The sequence below is a fragment of the Myotis brandtii genome, unplaced genomic scaffold (assembly GCF_000412655.1).
Source record: "Myotis brandtii unplaced genomic scaffold, ASM41265v1 scaffold782, whole genome shotgun sequence".
NCBI lineage: Eukaryota > Metazoa > Chordata > Mammalia > Chiroptera > Vespertilionidae > Myotis > Myotis brandtii.
The window spans coordinates 2,947,236-2,956,645 of record NW_005371138.1 but is presented as its reverse complement, the minus strand read 5'-3'; the positions used below and the strand labels follow the sequence as shown (position 1 = coordinate 2,956,645).

Genomic DNA, 9,410 nt, shown 5'->3' with positions numbered 1-9,410 from the left:
CAAGTTTGGGTATTATACGTAACCATTTTTAGCCTTTCTTAATGAGTTGACCATGTGACTCAGTCCCTTAACCCTGACTCATTTTGAATTGAGTTTCACACTTTGAAAGTGCAAAGATTTAATTTTGAAGTTGAGTCCAATGAAAGGTGTCTTCATCACTAGGAATAGCACCCTTCCTAATGCTCCACATAGACTGTTACACTGGTGGCAGAAAATCCTATTAACTGCCTCACAGATCTCAAATACCTTCAGTCCAGTGAAATTGGTTTGAGGGTAGTGTGATGTTCCATGTAATAAAACAGGTTTGGAACATTATTTCCTTTGCTGCCATGTACTTCCTCCACCCCTTCAAATTCATTTTTCTTGGATAAATTTATTTTCAATATTCAGACTCTTTGAAATTGGCAATTACAATCAAGTGCTTGTCACAGCGGAAAGATTCTTGGCGGCTTGAAGTTTCCTAGCACTTTACTCAATGACATGTGTACAGAAAGGCACCATTGTGCTAGATAGAAGTTCCAGAACTTGGTAAGAAGTCAGGTTGTGTCCTTATGCGTCTGTCACTTCTGAGTGTTTCCTCTCTAATATGGATGTTGAATTTTAGTAATCTGCAACATCAACATTATAAAAGGGCAGTGGGAGTTTTTAACACACTAAAGTATCAAAGTAAGGAACAGACAAAGAAATTGAAAAATTAAAAAGAATACAGAAGATATAAACCTCATAATTAAAAAGATGAATCTGATGGTACATAGATCCCTGTATCATTTAACAATTCTTCCAGTGCCCCACCCACCTCAGAGTGTGCTCATTATTGGTTTTTTTTTTTTTTTTTTTTTTTTTGAAAAGTTCTGAGTCTTTTAAATTAATCTTGGCCTTGTTTCCAAATCCTGTCTTCCACTTTATTCTGTAATTCCTGACCACAAAGTTCACAAACCTTTGAAGAAACTGGAATGGGCTGTTATTTTTATCAAAGTTTACAAATTAAGTGCTTGATTTTCAATGTATCCTCCGTTTTGACTTTCAGATTTTATTAATTCAATATTTGAAGATGTGCCTTTTATTGGATAATGTTAATGCACGAATGTAGTAATGTTATTTCACGGTTGTAATAATGTTACATGATCATGGGTGTGGTATTCTCTAACAGATGACGTGAAAGGAAAGTAGTTTTCATAAAACTCGTATGCCTCTGATTGCACAGTCCCGCTTGCTTTTGATGGTTGCTATGTCAAAGCAAGGGCACTTTTAAGGCTACTTTCAGGACTTGTCTTTGTATTGTCTCTATACTATAAATGCAGTTATGTCCATTTGGAGGGCAGGGTACCACATGTCACAGGCAGCCTTACATGTGTGCCGTGAAAAGGTTCAAAGACTTAAAAAAAAGGAAGTCTATGGGAACTCAAAATTTCATTTTTTTAAATGTAATCCCCAAGATTTTCTCCAAGAAATAAATTACTGTTTTGTATTTTGTAACTTAAAAGCAGCTACTGGTACATTTCTGAGATATAGCAGGAGACCAAAACATGTTTGGAAAGAGAATAAATATATGAAGAGAGATGGTTGGTTTATTTTCAATGTGCTGAATATATTAGACTATTTATTTTATGAGTGAATGTGATGAAATAAATATTCAGGTTTTAGTGTATGATTAAGAATGGGATATATAGGTTTCTTTGAAGTTATTAAATCCATCATTTCTTTTACATAAACATTGTTTCTAAACAAGTTTAGAAACATTTACATAGCTTAGCTTGTTAACCTGGTGCTGTTGACCTGCAAGAGAATCTACTTTTGCACATACAGGTGAAAGTTTTGCAATTTATGTATAAAAGAAATTGTAGGCATTAAAAATATTTTATTGATATCTCCCTGGTTTGCACTTATTTACCAAAACTCATATTCCTATATCATCACCCTGAACATATTTCCAGCTGGAAACCCCAGTAGACTCATCAGACTTCAGAGATGGGGTTTGTCTCCTTATACACATGCCTCTGTTCGTTCTCCCTTATACACATCTGTTCAGACCCTACTAGTGACATATCATCTCTCCCACCAGCTTCCAGAAGGCACCTAAGTTAGGAGAACTGTTTGGAGGTGTACTCTGAACTGGAGGGAAAAAGAACTGGGTATATACTTATCAAGAAAAGCAAGCTCTGATCCCCTATAATAAGACCTGAGATGAATCTTTAGGAAGACATACATGAGGCACAACCATGCAGCCGAAGAATGCAGTCACTTCATGAAATATGTTGAGACTAAGTCATAAGTACAAGAGATGCTAGTATCCTAGGTTGAGAAATTACAAAGTTTTGCTTATGGGTTTTGAATTCACATTTCCTTCCACAAAAAAAAAAAAAAAGGCTAATCCATTCAGTGCATAGAGCCACTTACAAAATAGTTCAGCAAATGTGTATCAAATAGGCATCAACAAAATGTGTACATAACCAAAAGATATGCTGGTAAGGGTGCACTCCTGACAATGGAACTCTATCAGTCATCCAAGCAGCCACAGAATGGGAACAACTTATACATTTTATTTTAAAAGTACTATGTTTACTCCTGTTAGAGCTGTTCCTCCCTCCCCATCTCCCCTTAGGGTCAAAAAGCTCCAAATCACTAGAGGGCTTATTCAGAATAACCTAAGGCTCAGACACCCAGCGTAACTGGATAGATCTCATAGTTTCCATCCTTGGTCTCATAAACTCAAACTGCATCATAATGACTAAGCAGTTAGCTTTTGTTTCTACACTTGCCTGTTTAAGCAGCCGTCAGTGCAAAAAGAATCATCAGGCCACTTCTTTGGCTATACAGATGAAGAAGTCATTTGGACCATGAGGCAGTCAAGATCTTAGATACCCCAGTCTCTTGTTTGGCCCTTTTTCTTGACGCACAAAAGCATGCAAGGAAAAGGCCAGGATCTTAACCTTCACTGCAACTCAGCTGCGTGGGTTGGTAAGTTACTTACGACTCTCAACTTCATTTTTGCCGTTTTGTGAAATGAGGCTACTACTCGGTTACTGGAAGGATTAAAATAATGTAAAATTGAGTATCTTACACCTAATATGAAAATGAGGACCTTTCCCCCACAAGGTGGAAGCTTTGGGCTCTTAATAATAGTTGTGGGAAGGCCACAGAGAAATAGCCCCAAAGAATAGGCTTAAAGTTGCTGCAATCTCTAGCCCTTGAACATAATTTCAATCCTGGACCCAGGAGAAAGGCATTACTTGGGAAATAGGTCTAAAGAGCTCTTGAGAATTTCTATCCTTAAGGATACAGAACAGAGGAGAAACTGAACTGGATATCTTAGTCTTACTACCAGTCTTAGGGACTATGAAACAGAAGGGAATCAACCACTTCCATCCACCCCCAACTGTCTCCACAGCCTCCCTCTCCCTGTTTTGAGCTAACGGAATACCAAGTCTTTATCTTTAAAAGTACGGTAGCTTTTTACATAAAATGTGACAAAAAATAATGTGCAATTACTTTATGTGAAACCAACAACAGGAACTGTACAGCCAGCGGGTCAGGAGGGCTTCAGAGCTGCATTACTTCACCAGGATCATCTTTGCTTGTTTCCAGTGGGATCTGAAGGGAGAAAAGTATGTCAGGTGGGTCATGCTTAGTGTGGGCTGAGGTCATTGCCCTCCTTGCCAAGAGCGGACAGGGGTAGCTGCGTCCAATTCTGTCACCAAATGCCTCCGATCTCAGTTGCCAGAGGGGCTTAGCAGAATTGGAGCTGATGAGGCAGAGAAAGGCCAAATATCCAAGGTCCAACAGTAGGAGAGAGGAGAGAGACATGTGCCACCAGAACCATTACAAACCAGTGTTTACTTGAGGGAGAGTTAAGTGGGGTTGTTCGTGTGGGCTCGTCTAAGAAATGGTATTGAAGACGGCATACACAATGTCCCATGAGAACAAGACTAGGTCATCCATGTCAGGCAGCTTTGACACTGGGCCTGAGAAATCTTGACCTCTACACCGCCAGTTTATTTGAAAGAGACTGAAAAAGAATAGAGGCTCTTAGGAAAATGTATGTAAAAGATCACATGAAAGACAGAGGGAAGTCTCCCAACTGTAAGTGGAAAGTAAATAGTAATAAAAGTGGGTAAGCTACATAACTTCTTTGAAATAAAGAAGAGGGTGTTTGTTTCTAAAGTTACCAGAGTTGGATTTTGATGCTTAATTCATTTATCTGGGGCAGTGGTTCTCAACCTTCCTAATGCCGCGACCCTTTAATACAGTTCCTCATGTTGTGGTGACCCCCAATTTCATTGTTACAAATTGAACATAATTAAAGCATAGTGATTAATCACAAAAACAATATGTAATTATATGTGTTTTCCGATGGTCTTAGGCGACCCCTGTGAAAGGGTCGCTCAACCCCCAAAGGGGTCGCGACCCACAGGTTGAGAACCGCTGATCTGGGGGCACACATTTCAAAGTAGGAATAGAGAACAAAGTTGAGGGAACACTTACCCCTCCTGGGGGATACTTATATCCCTTCCACATTGTTCCTGCAATGAGAAGCATCCATAAGACAACAATCATTGTGGGCTTCTGGCTCAGTTGGTGGTGTGTGCAGGGGCAAATGGGTGTTTCTGAAAGGTGTGTTGTGTTCCCTGAGTCCTGGGAATTGGGCTGTCTTCATTCAAGGCCTGATGGTGGATGGCCCAGCATGATAGCTCCTGGCTGGAGCTTTGTGGTCTAGTCTGAACTGAAATGGCTTGCCATGGCCATTTTGGGGGGCAGGGCTCAGATACCAATTGTGACATCAGCTCCTGTGACCTTGGGGACCAGTCAGAGTGAGTATAGGATGGTTGGTCAGGATGCCAGATGTGTTGGGGCTAAAGAACCTTTATCAGGACGCCCCTGTTCCCTGGTGGCTGACTCTATGCAGTTGGGATCTAGCTGGCATCAGATCTTTATTAACTCATCACCTAACAATATTTTGACTTTCAGCTTTATGCAGTCAAATGAAGAAAAAAAAAAGAATTCCTATGTAAAACACAAAACAAAAAATACCCTCGATTAACTGGAAGGGTTAATTGGCTAGATATGTTATGAGCAATTACTTTATATAAGATTGTTAGGACTATTCAAAGAAAAAAAATTTTTTAATTATCGATTGATTGTGAGAGAGAAAGAGGAAGGGAGAGAGAGAAACATCAATTTGTTGTTCCATTTATTTATGCATTCATTGGTTGCTTCTTGTATATGTCCTGATGGGGGAATCTAACCAACTGGACTACCTGGACAGGGTGAAAAATCTTGAATGTTGTGAACTAGCACAGTTAAACTTTCATGCAAGGTAAACCCCCTTACAATTTCCTTCCGAAGGGAAAAGAAGGAACATGGGCTATTACACTCAATTTATAGCTGGAGAAACTGAGGCACAGGATAATTTCAGCAGTTTGGTCAGGAACACAGTGTGGCAATGGCTCAGCTAAACAAGTGCCCAGGGCCTCCATTCTCATCCCCACCCCCACAGAGGTGTGACTGTGTTGTGCCAATACCCTCCTAGGAATTCTGGGGCAGAGGGAGGGGGGGAAAGCACCACCATCATGCCTTGCTCTTAGAGTATCTGGGGCTGGCTGAGACTCGATACCCCTGCCTTCAGCGTAGCTGCCTAGAAAACCTGCTCCTGTAGTCGGTACATTACTAAGACTCAGAAGTAAGTTTCTTTAACTGTGGTAACATCTTTGAAAAAAACAGGTCTGAATAAAATGGGTGGGGATGATTTGATTTGCTAAAAGGACACTCTTAATGCTTGCTACAGGTGGGCTGGTCTAGCAGAATGAGTGTGAGGGGCTATTAAATCCAGAGATCTATGCTTACATCCCAGCTTCGCAAACAAGTTGGTCTGTGTGGCCTTGGATAAACAGTTGAGGTCATTGCCACAAGCAAATCTGGTTCATGATTGGTTGACTGGTTCATGATTTTGCTTAGTTTTTAAGTTAGCATTTACTAAATGCTAATTATCAAGCTTTGCATTAAATGCTTTACATGAATTCCCAAATATAATCCAACTAATAAGATCCTGAGATATCTCCATTACACAGATGAAGAAACTGCACTTCACAGAGATTAAAATTTCCCAAGTCACATAGCTAGTAAGTTGCACAGTTAGGACTTAACCCAAATTCACCTTAACTCCAATTCAGTATTTGCCAAAAGGGGCATTAAAATGCTGGTCCAATTTATTATAGAGCTTGTAAGTTAATAGATGGGAACAGTTTTCAAAACTAATACCTTTCCTTTCAAAACAGACCAGAGTTGTTAACAAATCTTTGAGCCTTGATCTGCTTTTCAGCAGTGCTCCCCAAATTCTATTTCCCTGCTATCTACCTCTAATCATTTCCCCTTCTACGGTTTATTATATTCTCCAGAGGAATACAAACTCTCCACTGAGATTTCAGGGTGTTACCAAGTCCTCTGGAAAGGGAGGAATTCAGCCCAACAGACATGATCAGCACTCACAGTTGCAGATCTTCATCCAAAGCCTGGCTGTTCCGTCGGGCCTTGCTCTCCTGAACAGGCCACCTCTCTTTCCACCTCAGAGTTGGAGTCTGAGTCAGAAATAAATGTAAAGGCAGACATGGCTTCACTTGTTGGTCCAGTAGGTAACTGTCTCTGTATAGGACTGGTAGGACAGCTGAAAGTCCCCTCCAAGGCCTACCTTCCCTCTCCTGATCAGCAACTTGGCCTGGACTTAGTGAAATCCAGAAGGTGGGCACTATCTTTGGCAGAGCCCTTATAAATCCCATAATGCTTTGAAATAAGTGACGCTATATACCTAAGGGTAAGGGGGATTTAAAGATGTCCCAATGGGATGGGAAGTAGCCTGGGAAACTAACTTGGCTCCCATCACATCCTGACTTCTAATTCGTGGTGAGATCTCAACTATCTTTCCCATTTGGTCAGAAACCCCAGCTGGGAGGGTTAGCCAGAGCCAGGACTGACTACCAGGAATTCGCAGGCAGAATCATTACTTACCATAAACTCCGGAAACGTGCCCATGTAACATGCAAGGCCAACAAAAAGCATCCAGCCAAGCACGATCATGATAAAAGAATTTCTAAGACACAATTGCAGAGTGAAAGACTTTTCACCAAATCTTGGCAAAGGAGTGTGCTCAAAAAACCCTCAGTTGGTAGAGGTCTCGCATGTCAGTTCCAGTCCTTGGCTCCAAGGGATCCAGAACTCCCTAGTAGAGAAGTTGGAGTCTAGTAGGGCATTGTGACATCATTGGTCACATGACTCATACTCACTACACATCAGGTCAGGTCATTCCTCTGTTCAAAACCCTCTCGTGGCTTCCTCTTTCAGAGTAAAAGCCTAACAAATAGAAAAGCAGCCCCTGACATTGGAACTGGTCTGACCCAGCTCTGTCTCAGTGTCGTTAGCTGACTTGGCACTCACAGCTAGGCTATGTGATTCTCCTGTCTCACAGAAAACCAACATCAGATGGGTCATTCAGACCATGACAAAATGAGACAAAACAAGGCCACTTCATAATTCTGTCTAAGCAAAAATAAGGTCACTGTATAACCCACAAAATACCAAACATCCTCTTCTCTCTGCAAATATAAGTGATTGCTGCTTTTTTTTTTAACCAATCACAGCTCTATCATCACGCTAGGTTGCCCATTTTATAGATATTTTAGATAACCAATCATAGAATTGTCCTTTCTGACAGCACCCAACCCAAAGTGGAGCTTTGCTTTCTTACACCGTCTCCCAAATCACCCAAAACCCGAATCCTATAATTATGGAGTCATCAACCCTACTTGTTTAAGTGTGTGTGCCTGCTGGTCTCTGGCTGAAGGGCATTGACAAGCCAGTCACAATGGTTTGCAAAGCACTCACGCTGGTTCTCACATTTTTTTCTTGCGTTAGAATTACCCAGGCTTCTTAAAACAGACTGCTCGACTCCACCCCCCTAAGGTTCTGAGTTTGTAGGTTTGAGGTGGGTTTTCAGAATTTGTATTTTTAACAAGTTGTGGGGGATGCTGAGGCTGTAAGTCTGGGGACCGCACGGGGTAGAATCACTGCCTTAGCTCCCTCTTATTTCTCTGAGTTAGCCTACTTCTGCTTCCTCACTTCTTACTTCATTCTACTCCAGCCATACTGGCCTCGCTGTTTCAAGCCTCCCCAAGCTCATGCCTGTTTTAGGACTTTGCTTTGAATATCCTCTATGAAATGCTTAATGTTTCAGCCCTCAAGGGGACCTACCCTGATCTCCTTATGCTGCCTTTTAAAATTGTATTACCATAACACAAAATTACTTTATAACATGCACTCTCATTTACTTATTTATTGTATTTATTATTTTGCTCTCCTCTTACGAATAAAAGCATCAGCCTTAGGAAAGCTGATGTTTTTGTGTATTTTGTTCACTTCTGTATCATCAGATCTAGAAAAATATCTAGCCAATAGTCAATGCTTAACCAAAAGTTTGTTGAATGAATAAATGCTCCTTCCAGCCTTTCAACCTTCTTCCCCTAATTGAGTCACAGCATTCTTGCCTCTAGGTCTTCCAATTAATACAATCACCCTACTGCCAGCCCAACCTCTTGACAGTTAAAAAAATATCTCCTGCTCCTGCTCCTGCTCCAGCTCCAGCCAAGAACACAAAGCAGGTAGCTCACAAGTCAAGATCACCAAACAAAGCCAGTATATTGCATAACTTCGCCTTCCTTCTTCAGGTGACCTAATCCACCAATCTACCGCCTCTCCTATTTTCAAAGTCGTTTTTTTGTTTTTGTTTTTCTTTCTCACCTGGCTGTTGCCTTTCTCTACCACCCATATGGTTACGGGACTCTCCCTTGATAAAAAAAAGGCAACCCCTCCCCGGATGCGGCATCCTCCTCACAGGGCTGTCCCCATCTCCCAGTTCTCCACTACGCTCCTGCTGGCTTCCTATCCTAGGTCCCTGACATTCTGATTTTGAACTTTCATGATCTCTTTCTTCCTAAATCCAACTACAATATTCGTCCTTGGTCTTTTTCGATACTGAATTTAACACCTCTTTCTAGGAACTCTCTTCCACCTCCTTGACTGCTTCTCCTCAGGTCCTTGCTAGTCCTCTCTTCATAGATGTGCCCAAGTTCCTTTCCCGCAAGCTGGACGCTACTTCCCTCGGAACCGCCGCGGAGTGTGGGCGTTGGAGGCGGGTTGACTTTCGAGCCGGGGGAGGGGCGGGGCCTTGCGCCTCCCGGGAAGTTTGGTCCTCGGCGGCCGCCGTCCAGGAGCCGGTGCGAAAGGAGGTCGAGGGGCTGGGGTCGCGGAATCGGACTCGGGAACCTGCCTGGAGATGGAATTCGACTGCGAGGGTCTGAGACGGCTGCTGGGCAAGGTGCGGGCAGCCCGCCGGGCTGGTGCTGGGGCCTCGGGGCCTTTGCACC

At 42.1% G+C, this 9,410-nt stretch overlaps 1 protein-coding gene and 1 long non-coding RNA gene across 2 annotated transcripts in view; one reads left to right on the top strand and one right to left on the bottom strand.

The window, feature by feature from the left end:
- Positions 1 to 818: 818 nt before the first annotated feature.
- On the bottom strand, positions 819 to 9,120 carry LOC106724269. The gene is made up of 5 exons (XR_001360009.1): positions 9,032 to 9,120; positions 7,000 to 7,210; positions 6,484 to 6,572; positions 4,483 to 4,520; positions 819 to 3,591 (listed from the first exon to the last, which is right to left on the bottom strand). It is a non-coding gene; the product is annotated as an uncharacterized LOC106724269 (long non-coding RNA).
- A 111-nt stretch (positions 9,121 to 9,231) lies between these two features.
- The window catches only part of UEVLD (UEV and lactate/malate dehyrogenase domains), a 27,369-nt gene continuing 27,190 nt past the window's right edge, over positions 9,232 to 9,410 (top strand). Inside the window, exon 1 of the mRNA XM_005883335.2 lies at positions 9,232 to 9,361. Within this exon, the coding sequence (XP_005883397.1) occupies positions 9,320 to 9,361 (42 nt within the window). The 5' untranslated portion in view covers positions 9,232 to 9,319. The remainder of the gene's footprint in view (positions 9,362 to 9,410) is intronic.